Raw genomic sequence first — 19,816 nt, 5'->3', positions numbered from 1 at the left:
ACTACTCTATTCAACAAATCAACTGTTTCAACATATTCCACAAATGGCATCCAAACCATAATAAAACACTGGAAAGGAATTGAGTTGTCCCTTTGCATCCTTCACGGGTTGAGCAAGCCGTTTTCAAGTTTGGGCAGAGCTGAAATAATTATAACACCTAGACAACTTGACAGTTGTGTTGTGACAAGGAAGGGGTTCAATTCTTGGGATGACTCTTTTCTCTGTATATATCAATGATGTCGCTCTTGCTGCTGGTGATTCTCTGATCCACCGCTATGCAGACTACACCATTCTGTATACATCTGGCCCTTCTTTGGACACTGTGCTAACAAACCTCCAAACGAGCTTCAATGCCATACAACACTCCTTCCGTGGCCTCCAACTGCTTTTAAATGCTAGTAAAACTAAGTGCATGCTCTTCAACCGATTGCTGCCCGCACCCTCCCGCCCGACTAGCATCACTACTATGGACGGTTCTGACTTAGAATATGTGGACAACTACAAATACCTAGGTGTCTGGTTAGACTGTAAACGCTCCTTCCAGACTCACATTAAGCATCTCCAATCCAAAATTAAATCTAGAATCGGATCTCCATTTTGCAACAAAGCCTCCTTCACTCATGCTGCCAAACATACCCTCCTAAAACTGACTATCCTACCGATCCTTGACTCCGGCGATGTCATTTACAAAATAGCCTCCAACACTCTACTCAGCAAACTGGATGTAGTCTATCACAGTGCCATCCGTTTTGTCACCAAAGCCCCATATACTACCCAGCACTGCGACCCGCATGTGTCACGCCCTGATCTATTTCACGTGTCCTTGTGATTGTCTCCACCCCCTCCAGGTGTCGCTTGTTTTCCCCAGTGTATTTATCCCTGTGTCTCTCTGTGCCAGTTTGTCTTGTATGTCCAAGTCAACCAGTGTGTTTTTCCCCGTGCTCATGCCTTTTCTATTCTCTTTTTGGTAGTCCTCCCGGTTTTGACCCTTGCCTGTTTCTGGACTCTGTACCCGCCTGCCTGACCATTCTGCCTGCCTTGACCTCGAGCCTGCCTTCCACTCTGTACCTCCTGGACTCTGAACTGGTTTTGACCTTTTGCCTGTCCACAACCATTCTCTTGCCTACGCCTTTTTGGATCAATAAACATCTAAGACTCCAACCATCTGCCTCCTGTGTCTGCATCTGTGTCTCGCCTTGTGCCCTGATAGTATGCTCTCGTTGGCTGGCCCTCCCTTCATATTTGTCGCCAAACCCACTGGCTCCAAGTCATCTAATAGTCTTTGCTAGGTAAAGCCCCGCCTTATCTCAGCTCACTGGTCACCATAGCAACACCCACCTGTAGCACGCGCTCCAGCAGGTATATTTCACTGGTCATCCCCAAAGCCAACACTTGCTTTGGCCGGCTTTCCTTCCAGTTCTCTGCTGCCAATGACTGGAACAAACTGCAAAAATCACTGAAGCTGGAGTCTTACATCTCCCTCTCTAACTTTAAGCAACAGCTGTCAGAGCAGCTTACCGATCACTGTACCTGTACACAGCCAATCTGTAAATAGCACCCCCAACTACCTCATCCACATATTGTTACTTATCCTCTTGCACCCCAGAATCTCTACTTGCACATCATCATCTGCACATCTATCACTCCAGTGTTAATGCTAAATTGTAAATATTCTCGCATCTATGGCCTATTTATTGCCTTACCTCCCTACTCTTCTACATTTGCACACACTGTACATAGATTGTTATATTGTGTTATTGACTGTACGTTTGTTTGTGTAACTCTGTTGTTTTTGTCGCACTGCTTTGCTTTATCTTGGCCAGGTCGCAGTTGTAAATGAGAACTTGTTCTCAACTGACCTACCTGGTTAAATCAAGATGAAATAAAAAAGGTCTAGGGCAAAAAAGATAGCCCTATTTGGTAAAAGACCATTCCATATTATGGCAAGAACAGCTCAAATAAGCAAAGAGAAACAACAGCCCATTACTTTAAGACATGAAGGTCTGTCAATCCGGAAAATGTCAAGAACTTTGAAAGTTTCTTCAATTGCAGTCGCAAAAACCATCAATGACCTATGATGAAACTGGCTCTCATGAGGACTGCCACAGGAAAGGAAGACCCAGAGCTACCTCTGCTGCAGAGGATAAGTTCATTAGCGTTAACTGCACCTCAGATTGTAGCCCAAATAAATGCTTCAGAGTTCAAGTAACAGACACATCTCAACATCAACTGTTCAGAGGAGACAGCGTTTATTTATAAAAATGTATTTAACTAGGCAAGTCAGTTAAAACCTCTCTGGGATCGCGGGACGCTTGCGTCCCAACAGCCTGTTAAAATGTAGAGCGCCAGATTCAAAAAAAAATCTATAAAATCAAACTTTATTAAATTACACATAAGATACCAAATTAAAGCTACACTCGTTGTGAATCCAGCCAACATGTCAGATTTCAAAAAGGCTTTTCGGCGAAAGCATAAGATGCTATTATCTGATGATAGTGCAATGGCTACACTCTCTTTGTTGACAATTTCAACCATGCCGGCGCTACTCAAAACGCAGAATTAAAATATAAAACATGCATTACCTTTGACGAGATTCTTTTGTTGGCACTCCAATATGTCCCATAAACATCACAAATGGTCCTTTAGTTCGATTAATTCCGTCCATATATATCCAAATTGTCCATTTATTTGGCGCCGTTGTACCAGGAAAAACAGCCTTCAATTTGCGCAAAATCACGACAAAATATCTAAAAAATTACCTCTAAACTTTGCCAAAACATTTCAAAGTACTTTTGTAATACAACTTAAGGTATTTGTAAACGTTAATAATCGATCAAATTGAAGACGGGTCAATCTGTTTTCAATACAGGATATCAACAAACTCACGGTACTTTTCAAGTCTTGCTCAACTCTCAAACATAAACACACGACGTCACTCCACTTCCGGGTCAATATCTTTCTCAGTTTACTAAGGAAAAACCTTAACCTTTTTCCATACAATGGCGACATCCAGTGGAAGCAGTAGAAACTGCGTGGATAGTGATTAGAATTCTGGTGTGCCCATGATAACCCATTGAACATACAGGAACTTAACAATAAAAAAGTTAGTCCTCAGGGTTTTGACTGCTATATAAGTTCTGTTATACTTACAGATATGATTCAAACAGTTTTAGAAACTTCAGAGTGTTTTCTATCCAAATCTACTAATAATATGCATATCTTATATTCTGGGGATGAGTAGCACGAAGTTGAAATTGCGCACGCTATTTTTCCCTAAGTGAAAACTCTGCACCCTATCCTCAAGAAGTTTTAAGAACTAATTCTTATTTTATAATGACGGCCTACCCCGGCCAAACCCTCCCCTAACCCAGACGACGCTGGCCCAATTGTGCACCGCCCAATGGGACTCCCAATCACAGCCAGTTGTGATACAGCCCAGGATTGACACCTCTAGTACTAAGATGCAGTGCCTTAGATCACTGCTCCACTCAGGAGCCCAAGTTGCTTTTTTAAATTTAACTAGGCAAGTCCGTTAAGAACAAATTCTTATTTACAATGACGGCCTAGGAACAGTGGGTTAACTGCCTTGTTCAGGGGCAGAGCGACAGATTTTTTACTTCTCAGCTCAGGGACCACGATCTAGCAACCTTTCGGTTACTGGCTCAACGCTCTAACCACTAAACTACCCGCCTCCCCTTGCTACCTTGGTGGTCAATCTGGTGGAAATCTGTCCTTTGGTCTGATGAGTCCAAATTTCAGATTATTGATTCCAACTGCCGTGTCTTTGTGAGATTCAGAGTAGGTGAACGGATGATCTCCGCATGTGTGGCTCCCACCATGAAGCACGGAGGAGGAGGTGTGATGGTGCTTTGCTGGTGACATTGTCTGTGATTTATTTAGAATTCAAGGCACACATAACCAGCATGTCTACCACAGCATAGCATTCTGCAGTGATACGACATCACATCTGGTTTGTGCTTAGAGGGACTATCATTTGTTTTTCAACAGGACAATGACACAACACACCTCCAGGCTGTGTAAGGGCTTTTTGACTAAGAAGGAGAGTGATGGAGTGCTGCATCAGATGACCTGGCCTCCACAATCACCCGACCTCAACCCAATTGAGATGGTTTTGGATGAGTTGGACCGCAGAGTGAAGGAAAAGCAGCCAACAAGTGCTCAGCATATGTGGAAATCCTTCAAGACTGTTGGAAAAGCCTTCCTTATGAAGCTGGTTGAGAGAATTCCAAGAGTGTGCAAAGCTGTCATCAAGGCAAAATGTGGCTAGAATCTTAAATATAAAATGTATTTTGATTTGTTTGACACTTTTTGGTTACTACATGATTCCATATGTGTTATTTCATAGTTTTGATGTCTTCACTATTATTCTACAATGTTGAAAATAAAAGCCCTTGAATGAGTAGGTGTGTCCAAACTTTTGACCGGTACTGTATATACATGTATATACACTTTTCTTTGCAGTCTCTATGCACACTCACAGGGCCCTACACAGTCACACACACACACATTGACTCTCCAACATACAAACAAACACTCACTTCATAATTTGCTCACACACTCACACATACAGTACATTTATACTGACTTCACACACACACACACACACACTGCTGCTACTCTGTTTATCATAATATCCTGATGCCTATTCACCTTACCCCTATACATATCTCCCTCTATTACTCCAGTGTCCCTGTACATTGTAAATATGGTATTGGAACTGACTGACCCTGTATATATTATGCTTACTTACTTTCTCGTGTTCTTCTTAGTTTTATTTCTCATGTATTTTTGTTCTACCTTATGTTATTTTAGTATTACTTTGTTATGGATTACTGCATTGTTGGGTTTAGAGCTTGCAAGAAAGACATTTCCCCCACACACACACACACACACAAGGTAAGCAACAAAGCACAGCCGTGTCCTCGGAGAGAGCTCCTCAGGGGCTAAGAGTGACAGGCAGCTGTCACAGTCACACGATGATGTCGACAGACAACAGCCACCTACATACGCTCGAGTAGACCCGCTCGCAATTAAAAATGCACCCAAACGCTATTAATACTGCATCAAAAAGACAATGTTTTAAGCTTGAGAGGACTTGCAAAAGACCTGCTAAAGTTAAAGTTACCCCCTGTAGAACAGAATGAACGAGTACAATGTTCTGGGCCTTCAAGTTCTTTCCCTGAAGAAAACAATTGAAAGAGCTTTTTGGTGCTAAAATCCTTGTCTTCATGTAGATCTAATCCATAGTAAATTAGGAAGATTAAAGTGAATTTGTGTGTACTGATATTGCATGCTGATATGTTGCTGATAAACTGAATATCTTAATGTAGTTGTTTTTTTTCCGTCATAAATTCAGTACAGGTAGTGTTTTAGTCTATTTTCTCTCTCTCTTTCTCTCTATTTTTCACTTTGTTTCTTTATTTCTCTCACTCTCTCTCTCACGCACGCACACACACACATACATACACACACCCTGTCCTCTCTCTATCTCTCACCCACTCTCTCCTCTCTGACCCACTTGCTCAATAATTGGGTTGTTTTCCGCCCCACACAAGACTGCCTATTGAACAGGCTTTCAAACATCGCCCCAGTGCCTTCCCAGTCTTTAATCTGTTGTATCTAAATTAGTCTTACACCTTCTTACTTCCCCCTCTATTGTCCCTGTCCTTTATACATGCTAATATGCAGGGCAGTTTAGGAAATTACACGCTGAGATTATGTTATGATTTTATTGCCGCTGCGGGCATGATAAAAAAGATCCTTTGAGATTGCTATCCCGGACGAGCCCCCATTAAAGGACCCACCCGTTTCTTCTCTTATCCCCTCCACTTCTCATTTTGTGCTAAATTTCTATTGTCTGATGGGAAGTTTTCTTTTTATACTGTTCTTCAACAAGCCATTGTACAAATTATAAGTGGAGTCTTTCCTCCCTCGGTGGCCTGTGCCCAAAAACTAAATAAATATATATATAAATATATATATATATATATTTACTTACATTTCGTACATTCATAGCTAATTATCTAATGCTCCTGTAGCTAAATTTAAATAGATTTTTAAGCATATAGCTTTATTTTCTGCAAAATCCCACTCATCCCACTGTACACAATTTTATAGCCTACTGCTCAAAGAGAGTTGCTTGGCTACCCAGACGCCTTGCCCCGGCCAAATGCTACGCCATGCACATGGACTTTAGTTTCTTCTCCACAATGAGTCTGGATATGAGTACCTCCCTGACCCTACACCAAATGCGAACACATTCGGGGGCATTTGATTGGTCCCGAAACCGATGGGTTGGGCCTGAGTCAGAACACACTTGGGTAAAGCAGCGGTTTGAAAATATGTCATTAGCTTTGATACTCTGATTGGTTCGAGACGATTCAATCGCTGATTACTTTGTTTTGTACAAAGCCCCTCGTGCCGCTCCTCACCACAAAAGACTTCAATGATGTCAGTCTAAAGTATGTAACGAACGACAGAGCAGTGAAAGAATTTAGTGTGAGTCGTCAGGCTACAAAGAGAGGCCGAAGAGGGGTGGGCTGTCAGCTGATCATAGCGAATGTAGATTATGTAAACCAGCTAGTTAGCTAGCTAGCTAGTTAGCTATGCTGTTGAAACAATCTAACTAGTCTTTACCTGTGATTGGAGTTTGTTCTGCTGCTGACATTTTCCTCTTAGGCCTACTAACAAACAGTCTAATTAAAGCCTTCTCTGTTCCTGACTGTGATATGACACATGCAACTGAAAAGGGAGCCACTACTACACTTTCGTTGCGTGCAGGTATCTTATACCTGCAGTGCACACTCGCGTGGGGGCAGAGGAGCGGGTGAGAGGGAATTTTCCACACAAAAAAAAGGTGAAATTATCTAGTTTGATGGGAAATTAATTTAAATAACGAGAGAAAATCGACTAAAAGTGAAATAAATTGTTAATAATTAACCAATCTGAAAGGGCACTTTACTCATAGGAGGACAAAAGGGCAGGGGCTCAGGCACCCTTAGACCTCTACCTGTGCATGTGCCTTGTGGCCTGTATACTGTTCCTTCTTAATCTACCATTTCCACTTCATTTTCTTTCATTTTGACATGTACACTCTCTGAAGAAATATAGTGCAATATCTTCAGTTTCATTGCAGAACAACGTTTAATTTCATAGCTATGGCTTGCTTTTTTGGTTTTATGAGACAGAAAAGCTTCTGGGTTACTCCAAAAATAACTTTTTGTTAACCTACACTTGACTGCTATCACAAAAAAAATGGCTCTTATTTTCATTCACAATAATATGCGAGTAGCTGATGGCTTGGCGCTTAATTGATGTTAGCATCTTCGGACTGTGTCCAAAATTAGTCGCACATGGTGCTGTGGGCTAAGTGGTACGTCTAGTGTGGGAGGGATACTAAAATGGAAACAGGTCGCAAAATATTTACATTCTCCTATTAAACCTTTTAAAAAAGGGGCCTTTTAAATATGAAACATCTGCAACCAAGTTGGGTTACGCTATAGCATAGGTGTTAGCCAAACCTCAGACAGGAGGAAACCCCATTTGATCTACCAAGTAGCAAAGAAGGCAGTAAATTGTCCGTAACCATTGACACAGGGTCAGATTTTTTTTCTAACAATAATGGTTAATGCTAGGATTGGGGTTAGCGTAATCTGATCCCAGATCTGTGATTATGGGCAACTTCTACCTCGAGTGCATAGAAGGGTTTGGTAGACCTCCAAATCGCAGTAGCTACCTCAGCCTGCCTGTCACCTTTACTTCTGGGCTAGTATTGATCGCCTTCTCCCCTTCTCCCTCCCTCATATAGCTTCCTTAGGTCATTTGCCAATGTGGGTATAAATCTTAGAGTTCAACCCTGTCCCATTGATCTCTGCTGTAATCGTCATTGACAAGTCAAGGACATGACTGTGGTCCTATCACTAGCCTATTTGAAGCATTGAGCCTTAGTGCGTGCACGCACACACTCACACACACACACACACCCACCCCCCACACGTACACACACGTGCATGGTATCAGTCGCTGTAGGTGTACAGAAAAGACTAGCTCTCCATGTGTCAATATCACAAGCCAATTGATCCAATTAACCTTTTTTGGCATTCCAATGTTAAGGGTTGTTGCTGTAAATATATACATCTATAGTACAGACCATTTTATAGATGAACTCAAAACGGATTGGATTGCTGCTGTTGAGCCATGTCCATATATGGTATTGCAGAGTATGATTTTACAGGGTGGCCAGGGGCATTTAATGCATATTGACTTTTCCCCCCTTCATCAAGACGCCAATCAGATAAAAGCAAATGGGGGGTTTCTACTATGCCAAATATGGCAACCGCATGGACGAGACCCAATCGCAAGCAATCAGATCAATCCTTGTCCTTCACTCGACACACGCTACATGCAGAGAGATGAGATGAAATGGTGTACTTACTAAATGGACCCACTGGGACGGAGAGATGGGAAAAAATGGACCGGAGAGAAAAAAAGAGAGATGAATGAAAATGAGATGGGTCGAGTTGAGTTGAGACTTGAGGATGATTGAATGAGCAGTGCAGTCCAATGAACCAAGAATTAGTGTATCATGGTTAGATGATGTTTTACTAGTCAAGTCAGGAAGTGAAATTGAAACTTCCTTATAGAAAATCAATGCCACGTTTCAAGTACATTTTCCAACTCTTTCTATTCATCGTCTGAATTGATTGAACTGAAATGGTATTGACCCCAATCCCTGGTATGAATAGGTATTATGATATGTCGGCTATAGGTCAAAACTTAAGTGATGAATGTGTAAAGGGAGAGGTGGAGATTGGAAATGAGAGGGCTCAGACTGAAAGAGATGTGCTCAAACAGAAACCCCTCTGGCTGTCTCCTCTACTCTGAGTGTGTTGTAGACGAAACACGCACGCACACGCACGCACACACACACACACACCATTAATAATGCAGCTGCACTCTCCAAACTAAATCATCTCCCAACAGCCAATAATCTCCACACAACTCCATGCCATAAGCTCCTATTGGTGTATGTGCCTGTGTCTCCACTTGTGTGTGTGTGTGTGTGTGTGTGTGTGTGTGTGTGTGTGTGTGTGTGTGTGTGTGTGTGTGTGTGTGTGTGTGTGTGTGTGTGTGTGTGTGTGTGTGTGTGTGTGTGTGTGTGTGTGTGTGTGTGTGTCACTCTGTACCAGTGAGTGTGTTTTGCATGTCATGTGTGTGCATCCCCATGTGTTGTGCCCGGTCTTACCGTGGACCTGCAGGCTGCCCGATGCTTCTGCCTTTCCCACGCTGTTCTCAGACACACAGGTGTAGGTGCCCTCGTCCTCGGCCCGGACCTGAGTCAGACGCAAGCTGTGGTCACTGCGGATCTCTGACCTGCAACAACAACAGCAGCAGCAGAGCAGAGCTGATAGGATGGTACTGTATGCTAACTGGGATCCATTCACCCTCATTGATTTCTGGTGACCCAATGCTAATGTGATGTTGTGTATGTGTGTATCTATCTTTGTGTGTGTCCTCACCTGCCACGGGGCAGCTCTCCCTCCTCTCTCCTCCAGCGGATGGTGGGGGCGGGGTCTCCATGGGCCTCACACAGGAAGTCCACCATGTCATCTGCCAGCACCACCTGGTTCACTGGACGCTTAACAAACATGGGCCGCTCTGACAGACGGACAGAGACAGAGATATGGTCAGAGAGAGAACAAGCTAAGTTAAGAAAGAAAGAGGGAGAAAAAGCAAAACAAGGAGAGAAAGTTGGGGAGAGAAAAGAGGAGGGCAAGATAGGAGAGTGGAAAAAGTAGGGAAAAGATGATGAATTCACAGCAGAAGATAAAATGTGAGAAACAGAGGAAGAAGAGGAAACACTGAGCATTTGAATGTGTTGAGGAGGAGAGCGAAAACTTAATACGTTAAAAGACATGTTGAAACTCCACTCACCAAACACCACTAGTTCTGCTGGGTCGCTGTCCCTTTCTCCCACCATATTGGTGCCCACACACACAAACATGCCCGCATCGCTCTTCCTCGTGTTTGAAATCATCAGCTTTCCTCCTCGGATCTATAATTAAGGGGAAAGGAATTGGAAAGGAGGGAGAGAGGGGATAAACAAACATGTTAGTCAAAAACACAGGAGGTTGGTGGCACCTTAATGGGGAGGACGGGCTCGTGGTAAAGGCTGGAGCGGAATAGGTGTAATGGTATCAAATACATCAAACACATGGTTTAATGCCGTTGCAGCCATTATTTTGAGCCGTCCTCCCCTCAGCAGCAACCAGGTCAAGAACCTGGTCAAGAAGTAAGCCACAGTGTTCCCTTAAAAGCCACCACAGAGGGAAGAGTGATGATGTTCTTGTCATGTCCCCAAGCCCATTCACTCTGTCATGTTATATATTGAGTAAACAACATTTTAGGCATTTGGTTATTTTAGGCAATTGGTTATCTGTGTCTGATTATGGTTGTCTCCTTCTCTTTCTCTCTCTCTTTCTCCCTCCATCTCTCTTTTATTCTCTCTCGCTCAATCTCTCTCCACAGCCCTAGCATCACATTGCCTCTCTCAATTTCTATCTCACTCCCCCCCCCTATATACCAGCCTACTCTCTTTCTGTTTCTGTCTGTCTCTCTCTTTCTCCAACCTCACCTCACCTCACCCCACCCCACTCTCTCTATTTCTCTCTCCCAACAAATGTAGAATACATTAAACAAGAGCCTTCCCAGTTAGCACATTTGGTTCCTTGGAAGTTGAGGGAACGTATGTTTTTTGTTTCAGATTGGTTCTGGGAGCAAAGCCATACATTTCCTGACCGGTAAAACAGAACGTTTTATTAAACGTTCTGAGAACAGAAGTGAACATTTCACTTGTTCTGGGAACGTAAATGTTTTAGGTTGCAGGGGAGGTTCTGAGAATGTTTTACTCTAGTTTCTTGTACGTTTTTATGTGAGGTCTTATTAACACTCTGAGAAAATAAACTATGTTTCAATAAAACTTTTTAGAAAATGACTAGCTTATTTTGGGTTAACTTTTTTGAACTCCAAGCACAAATAGAACACGTGGATATTAATTTCATTAGGCATTAATCATGGAAATACATTTCTTTTTTATTGTGACAAGGCATCAGAGAGATTCAAACCTATAATCTCCTGTTCTATATCCATGGAATTAGTCCACTTCACCACCAGTATGGAGCTAGCATGCTATGTTTAATTTTTTACGCATACAAAGCTGTTAATTTTAGTCTATTCAAACAGACCCCATTTCAAAGGAAACAAGCACTCTTTAAGATCAGTTGTAGCCAATTAGTGGGTGCGGCCAACACACCTGAACACACTTAACAAGAGGATAGAGAGTTTTGTTGATGCTGAGAACAGAATGTATATGTTTGTAAATAACATTCTTAGAAAGGTCTCTGAACGTTACCAAAGTTTTCTTGTGGTTTTTATGGGAAGTTTTCTTAACGTTCTCGGAACAATTTGAGAACATAACTTAAAATAGAACTATGAGGAAACCTGTAGAAAATGTGCTTAAGTACAGAAATACCCACAGAAGAACATTGTTTCTTAACGTTCTCTGAACTATTTATTAAATTAAATGTAAACGTGGGGTGGCAGGTAGCCTAGTGGTTAGAGTGTTGGGTCAGTAACCGAAAGGTTGCAAGATCAAATCCCCAAGGTAAAAATCTTTCATTCTGCCCCTGTACAAGGAAGTTACCCACTGTTTCTAGGCCATCATTGTAAATAAGAATTTGTTCTTTTAACTGACTTGCCTAGTTAAATAAAAAAATGTTTAGGAAAGTTCCTAATGAAATACCAATAATATAATTGTTTTCATTTTGTGAAGTTCCTTAAATGTGCAGAGAATTTTCCAAAGCCAAGCAACTATTGTGCACCACTCCCAGAAAGTTGTGGGAGGATTGTATGCAAATTAACCATAGCACAACCATGCTCACACCAAGCTCTACGAAACATGTGGCTCTTAGAACGTTATGTGCTAGCTGGGTTCTCTTTAGATAAGTGACTGTGTGTAGTGTATTATATAGTGTATCTGAGTGCTTAAGACCTCAGGGAGAGCAGAGGTGGTGGTGGGTCTGCTTTTGTCATTACACCTTCAAATAGATTCAACTAAATGTGCTGTATAATCTATTCATTTCCGTCATTGCCAATAATCAAAAATCAATGCAATTCCATACACATGCTTGTCCATTATAGCATTGAGCATATAAATGTCATACAGTATTGACCAGTGTTCAGCTGACAAACAAAGGGATACAACCTTAAGGTCTATGGATAAAACACTTAAATGATAGAAAGATGAAACTGAGGCATAGATATAGGTATTCTAGGTTCTACTTGTATATACAGTTGAAGTCGGAGGTTTTATATACACTTAGGTTGGAGTCATTAAAACTTGTTTTTCAACCACTCCACAAATTTCTTGTTAACAAACTATAGTTTTGTCAAGTTGGTTAGGACATCTACTTTGTGCATGACACAAGTAATTTTCCCAACAATTGTTTACGGACAGATTCTTTCACTTATAATTCACTGTATCACAATTCCAGTGGGTCAGAAGTTTACAAACACTAAGTTGACTGTGCCTTTAAACAGCTTGGGAAATTCCATAAAATGATGTCATGGCTTTAGAAGCTTCTGATAGGCTAATTGACATAATTTGAGTAAATTGGAGGTATACCCGTGGATGTATTTCAAGGCCTACATTCAAACTCACTGCCTCTTTCCTTGACATCATGGGAAAATAAAAAAATCTGAAAATAAAATTGTAGACCTCTACAAGTCTGGTTCATCCTTGGGAGCAATTTCCAAACACCGGAAGGTACCACGTTCATCTGTACAAACAATAGTACGCAAGTATAAAAACCATGGGACCACGCAGCCGTCATACCGCTCAGGAAGGAGATAAGTTCTGTCTCCTAGAGATGAATGTACTTTGGTGTGAAAAGTGCAAATCAATCCCAGAACAACATCAAAGGACCTTGTGAAGATGCTGGAGGAAACAGGTACAAAAGTATCTATATCCACAGTAAAATGAGTCCTATATCGACATAACCTGAAAGGCCGCTAAGCAAGGAAGAAGCCACTGCTCCAAAACCGCCATAAAAAAGCCAGACTATGGTTTGCAACTGCACATAGGGACAAAGATCGTACTTTTTTGAGAAATATCCTCTGGTCTGATGAAACAAAAATAGAACTGCTTGGCCATAATGACCATCGTTATGTTTGGAAGAAAAAGGGGGAGGCTTGCAAGCCGAAGAACACCTTCCCAACCGTGATGCACGGGGGTGGCAGCATCATGTTGTGGGGGTGCTTTGCTGCAGGAGGGACTGGTGCACTTCACAAAATAGATGGCATCATGAGGGAGGAAAATCATGTGGATATATTGAAGCAACATCTCAAGACATCAGTCAGGAAGTTAAATCTTAGTCGCAAATGGGTCTTCCTAACGGACAATGACCACAAGCATACTTCCAAAGTTGTGGCAAAATGGCCCAAGGCCACCAAGACAAACAATTTAAAGGCAATGCTACCAAATACTAATTGAGTATATGTAAACCTCTAACCCACTAGGAAAGGGATGAAAGAAATAAAAGCTGAAATAAATCATTCTCTCTGCTATTATTCTGACATTTCACATTCTTAAAATAAAGTGGTGATCCTAACTGACCTAAGACAGGGAATTTTTACTAGGATTAAATGTCAGGAATTGTGAATGTTTAAATGTATTTGGCTAAGGTATATGTAAACTTCAGACTTCAACTGTAGTTATACAGTGCCTTCAGAAAGTATTCATACCCTTTGAATTATTCCATATATTGTTGTGTTTCAGCCTGAATTCAAAACTGATAAAAAATAATAATATTTAGTTTGACGGTTCTGTATTTAAGAAGTATTTGAATACACAAAAATGTATTCAAATACGTCTAAGAATGCTTAAAAGGAAGCATGGAATTCCTGATTGGCCATACTGCCATGGCTATATACTGAAAAATGATGATGATGAAAGAGGGCTTCCCTGGTGGCACAGAGGATGAAAGTCCTGGTTTGGCAACCAAATATTGTAGGTTCAAACGTTAAATGTCAAACATATGAATTATAAAACAATATGGTTGTGCTTAAATGATTAAATGTTTTTCAAATGTCCTATGAATGAAATTAAAATGACATGTCTATATCACATACAGTGCTTTCAGAAGTTTTCATACCCCTTGACTTATTTCACATTTTGTTGTGTTACAGATTGAATTCAAACTGGATTCCAAAAAAAAAATTCTCATCCATCTACACAAAATACCCCATAATGACAAAGTGAAAACATTTTTTAGAAATGTTTGGTACTTTATTGAAAAAAACACCCCTGAGTCAATACTTTGTAGAAGCACCTTTGGCAGCGATTAAAGCTGTGAGTCTTTCTGGATAAGTCTCTAAGAGCTTCCCACACCTGGATTGTGCAACATTTTCCCAATTGTGTTTTCTTTTGTAGTTATTGCCTGTGATTTATGTATTTATGCACCTATTGGTGATGCTGTGCTAGTGTTTGTTGAGCTGTAAGACATATTTCCTGAAAGGGACACACAATAAATAATTATATGACTATTATTTTCAAATATTCTTCAAGCTCTGTCAAATTGGATGTTGATCATTGCTAGACAACCATTTTCAGTTCTTCCCATCAATTTTCAAGTATATTTAAGTCAAAACTGTAACTCGGTCACTGAGGAACATCACTGTCATCTTGGTAAGCAATTCCAGAGTAGATTTGGCCTTGTGTTTTAGGTTATTGTTCTGCTGAAAGGTGAATTAATCTCCCAGTGTCTGGTGGAAAGCAAACAAACAGGTTTTCCTCTAGGATTTTGCCTGTGTTTACCTTCATTTCAATTATTTTTTATCCTGAAAAACTCCCCAGTCCTTAATGATTACAAGCATATCCATAACATGATGCAGCCGCCACTATGCTTGAAAACATGGAGAGTGATACTCAGTAATGTGTTGTATTGGATTTGCCCCAAACATAACACTTTGTATTCAGGACAAAAAGCTAATTGCTTTGCCGCATTTTTTTGCAGTATTACTTTTGTGCCTTTCTGCAAACAGGGTGCATGTTTTGGAGTATTTTTATTCTGTACAGGCTTCGTTATTTTCATTTTGTCAATTAGGTTAGTATTCTGGAGTAACTACAATGTTGTTGATCCATCCTCAGATTTCTCCTATCACAGCCTTTAAACTCTGTACGTGTTTTAAAGTCACCATTGGCCTCCCAGAGCAGTTTCTTGCCTCTCCAGCAACTGAGTTAGGAAAGATGACTGTATATTTGTCGTGACTGGGTGTGTTGATACACCATCCAATGTGTAATAATTAACTTCACCCTGCTCAAACGGCTATTCAATGCCTGCTTTTTATTTTATTTTCACCCATCTACCAACAGGTGCACTTCTTTGCAAGGCATTGGAAAACCTCCCTGTTCTTAGTGGTTTTAAATTCACTGCTCGACTGAGGGACCTGACAGATAACTGTATGTGTGGAGAACAGAGATGAGGTAGTCATTCAAAAATTGTGTTAAACACCATTATTACACACCATGTAACTTATTATTTTATCATTTTTAAATTAAATTTAAACACAACAAAATTAAGAAAAAGTCAAAGGTTGTGAATACATTCTGAAGGCACTATATTATAGATATAATAGATAGACAGACATACAGTGCATAGGGAAAGTATTCAGACCCCTTGACTTTTTCCAAATGTTGTTACAGCCTTATTCTAAAATTGATTTAAAAATGTCCTCATCTATCTACACACAATACCTCATAATGACAAAGCGAAAACAGGTCATAAGATTTTTTTGCAAATTTATTAAAAATACAAACAGAAATACCTTATTTACATAAGTATTCAGACCCTTTGCTATGAGACTCAAATATGAGCTCAGGTGCATCCTGTTGTCATTGATCATCCTTGAGATGTTTCTACAACTTGATTGGAGTCCACCTGTAGAAAATGAAATTGATTGGACATGATTTGGAAAGGCACACAGCTGTCTATATAAGGTCCCACAGTTGACAGTGCATGTCAGAGCAAAAACTAAGCCATGAGGTCGAAGGAATTGTCCATAGAGCTCCAAGACAGGATTGTGTTGAGGCACAGATTTGGGGAAGGGTATCAAAACATGTCTACAGCAATGAAGGTCCCCAAGAACACAGTGGCCTCATTCTTATACGGAAGAAGTTTGGAACCCCCAAGACTCTTCCTAGAGCTAGCCGCCCGGCCAAACAGAGCAACTGGGGGAGAAGGGCCATGGTCAGAGAGGTGACCAAGAACCCGATGGTCACTCTGAAAGAGCTCCAGAGTTCCTCTGTGGAGATGGGAGAATCTTCCAGAAGGACAACCATCTCTGCAGCACTTCACCAATTGGGCCTTTATGGTAGAGTGGCCAGACAGAAGCCACTCCTCAGTAAAAAGCACATGACAGCCCGCTTGGAGTTTGCCAAAAGGCAGCTAAAGACTCTCAGACCATGAGAAACAAGATTATCTGGACTGATGATTGAACTCTCTGGCCTGAATGCCAAACGTCACGTCTGGAGGAAACCTGGCACCATCCCTACGGTGAAGCATGGTGGTGGCAGCATCATGTTGTGGGGATGTTTTTCAGTGGCACGGACTGAGAGACTAGTGAGGATCATGAGAAATTTGAACGAAGCAAAGTATAGAAAGATCCCTGATGAAAACCTGGTCCAGAGCACTCAGGACCTCACACTGGGGCAAAGGTTCACCTTCCAACAGGACAACAACCCTAAGCACACAGCCAAGACAACACAGGAGTGGCTTCAGGGACAAGTCTCTAATGTCCTTGAGTGGCCCAGCCAGAGCCTGGACTTAAACCCGATCGAACATCTCTGGAAAGACCTGAAAATAGCTGTGCAGCGACGTTCCCCATCCAACCTGACAGAGCTTGAGAGGATCTCTAGAGAAGAATGGGAGAAACTCCCCAAATACAGGTTTGCCAAACTTGAGTGTCAAACCCAAAAAGACTAGAGGCTGTAATCACTGCCAAAGGTCCTTCAACAAAGTACTGACTAAAGGGTCTGAATACTTATGTTTAAATTTGCTAAAATCTCTAAAAACCTGTTTTTGCTTTGTCATTATGGGGTATTGTGTGTAGATTGATGAGGGGGAAAAAAACTATTTCATTCATTTTAGATTAAAGCTGTAACGTGACAATGTGGAAAAAGTCACGGGGTCTGAATACTTTCCGAATGCACTGTACAGGCCTCTTTTTTGGATAGCCACAACAATGAAAGTATAGAAGGATGAAACAGAGGTCTATATACAGATGGATAGGACTCACGGTGATCCTCTCGTCGTGGTCGTTGACCTTCATGTTGTTCCTCTTCCAGGAGATGGTGGGCTCCGGGTGGCCCCGCGGGGGGATGCACTCCATGACCGCCGGCTCCCCTGCCGCCACGACTACGTCACTGGGTGTCTGCCTGAAGTCATCCCTCAAGACTGGTAAGAGAGGGGAGGGAGAGGGGGGTCGATTGTTATTATACAGCAAACATTCATTATTAGCTTTGGCAATTTTCGTACATATTTATTGCCAATAAAGCACAATTGCAGATTGAATTGAATAGAGAGAGGGTGATACAGAGTACTACGCCTACTTCCCAATTCCAAATCAACCCCTAACCCCCTAAGCACTTTGTGTTGATGTAATACAATTGGAGAGGTAATAGCAAGATCATAATAGCTCTGCTTTTCCCTCTGTAAGGGAGAGTCACAAAGATACCTCGAAAGTCCACATCAGAAATCGTAAGTTAGGGTAGTCTACCACATCTTTCACTGTGCAGGGTGGCTGCATGAATGCATTATAATGTAGTCTAAGTTTCATGTGTAAGTACGAACTGTATGCCATAAAGCTTTGTGCTGTCTCCGCTATCAAGTCTTGTTAAAAAAAGGGTGAATGCAAAACAGATGAAATTCAACACGCAAGAGCGGCTCTCAGTGTATGATTTAATTGAATGACCCAAAGCCCCTCAATACTGGGATAATAATGATATGACTTGTGATTCAAAAATTGGTGTGTGTGTTGCCTTCCTATGGTCTTCATTGACTCAGTGTCCTGAGTGTGTGTGTGTGTGTGTGTGTGCATGCGCATGTGTGTGTGTGCGTGCGTGTTGCCTCCCTATGGTCTTCATTTACTCAGTGTCCTGAGTGTGTGTGTGTGTGTGTGCGTACGCGTGTGCGTGTGCCTATGGCATAGCGGCTCATCAATAATGGACAGGCTCCTTTCTGACACAAGGTGGATGAATTATTCAATCGGCCTAACACACTCCCCAGACACACACACATCCATATGCATGAGACAGAAATACAAACACTTACAGAACATACAAAAGAGACAAACATGTACACACACTTGCACACAGAGCATAAGACAAAAGCTTATAGAAATATGAACACTCACAAACACACCTACACACATGCAACCACGCACACCAACAACATCAACTCTACCAATAATAACCAACCACCCTCTATCAAACCACACCTACAGGCCAGATGCAATCAACCCTTCTTCCTTCCTCAATCTGTATTCCCATTGAATGACTCTTTATCAGATTCTTCTGCACCTCTTCGCCACTTCTATTAGTGTAGTCTGCTGCTCTCCTTCCGTATCTCTCTGAATTGACCCGCATTCAATCGTTATTTCACTCTGCAACTATCCAATTGGTGCCTGGCTATGCCCTTAAGCTAGCACCAGAGGATAAAGTTTCCGTGAGGATAAAGTTTATGAGGAGAAGGGATATTGCTTTGGACTCGATCCAATATACTGTAATGCCAGGATGCTGATGATATGGATTAAACTGAATGGAGTCTGTTGGAAAATGGCAGTAGCCTGTATCAGTGTGTTAAAAATAACTATGAGGATAGTGGAGTTGGTATTTGTTCGTATTTCACTTAGGCCACAAGTGGCTAGTGATTGGAGACGATTGGACAGAGTTCTAGGTAGTTTCAGTGCTTTGGGTAGAAGTTGCCCTTAATGACAGATCTAGAGTCATCTTATCATCTGTTAGTCACAACTTTAACCATCGGGAGTAAAAACAGGAGTATATGACCTTGGATCAGTGCTTAGGGGTAACTTCAACCCTTAGTGTCAACAATGTGTGAGTGTGTCAGCCAATCACATGAAGAGCTGAATAACCATCTCACTGAGAGGCCTGCGGAGGACAATCATAATTTGGTCTCATGCGAACAACAAAACAAGACACTGTCTTTCATTCAGTGGCAGTGCTTACCCTGTGATAATCTAATAAGAAAAGCTGTTATGAAAAGCTGTTTCATCATTTTTTATCTGTTTTCTTTAAAGGTTTTTTTATGCTCAAAATCTCAAAATGTGCTAAAACTGCATCAAAACGTGTTAGGGTATTCATGCCTTCCTTCCCATCAATTCAAATCCATTCAGAACTTGCGGCATTCGCGGCCGTTCCTGATTCCAGTCACTGTCGATGAACAACATAGGCCTCGCTGCTTTGCCTAGCCTCATTTGTTGCATTGAGCCAATTTCATATGTTGTGCATGTGTGTTGCGTGTGTGGGTAAGCTCTGTTCATTTGCCCGTGTCTACATAATTTGGCGCCCGCATCCCTTGAAATTATTGAAGCTAGCTAGAAAAAGACAAATGTACACTGTACTGCACCCCAAACGTTTTCAAGTTGAATTTTCAACAATAACTTGGTATAATTCAAAGAGTGAGACCAACACCTGCACTTCCTGACCATCAGAGGAAGGGAC

The 19,816-nt window shown here is 41.5% G+C and overlaps 1 protein-coding gene across 1 annotated transcript; it reads right to left on the bottom strand.

Annotated features, from left to right (window-relative positions):
* Nucleotides 1–4,964: 4,964 nt before the first annotated feature.
* On the bottom strand, nt 4,965–19,260 carry LOC120043869 (roundabout homolog 2-like). Its single transcript, XM_038988474.1, has 6 exons — nt 19,236–19,260; nt 17,374–17,531; nt 9,955–10,075; nt 9,540–9,678; nt 9,266–9,393; nt 4,965–4,981 (listed from the first exon to the last, which is right to left on the bottom strand). The coding sequence occupies exons 1-6, from the start codon at nt 19,258–19,260 to the stop codon at nt 4,965–4,967; spliced, it is 588 nt and encodes a 195-aa protein (XP_038844402.1).
* Between the last annotated feature and the right edge of the window lie 556 nt (nt 19,261–19,816).

This window comes from Salvelinus namaycush, chromosome 3 (genome assembly GCF_016432855.1).
Source record: "Salvelinus namaycush isolate Seneca chromosome 3, SaNama_1.0, whole genome shotgun sequence".
In the NCBI taxonomy this organism is placed as follows: domain Eukaryota; kingdom Metazoa; phylum Chordata; class Actinopteri; order Salmoniformes; family Salmonidae; genus Salvelinus; species Salvelinus namaycush.
Note: the sequence above shows the minus strand (reverse complement) of the source record. Positions and strands in the feature narration are given on the sequence as shown.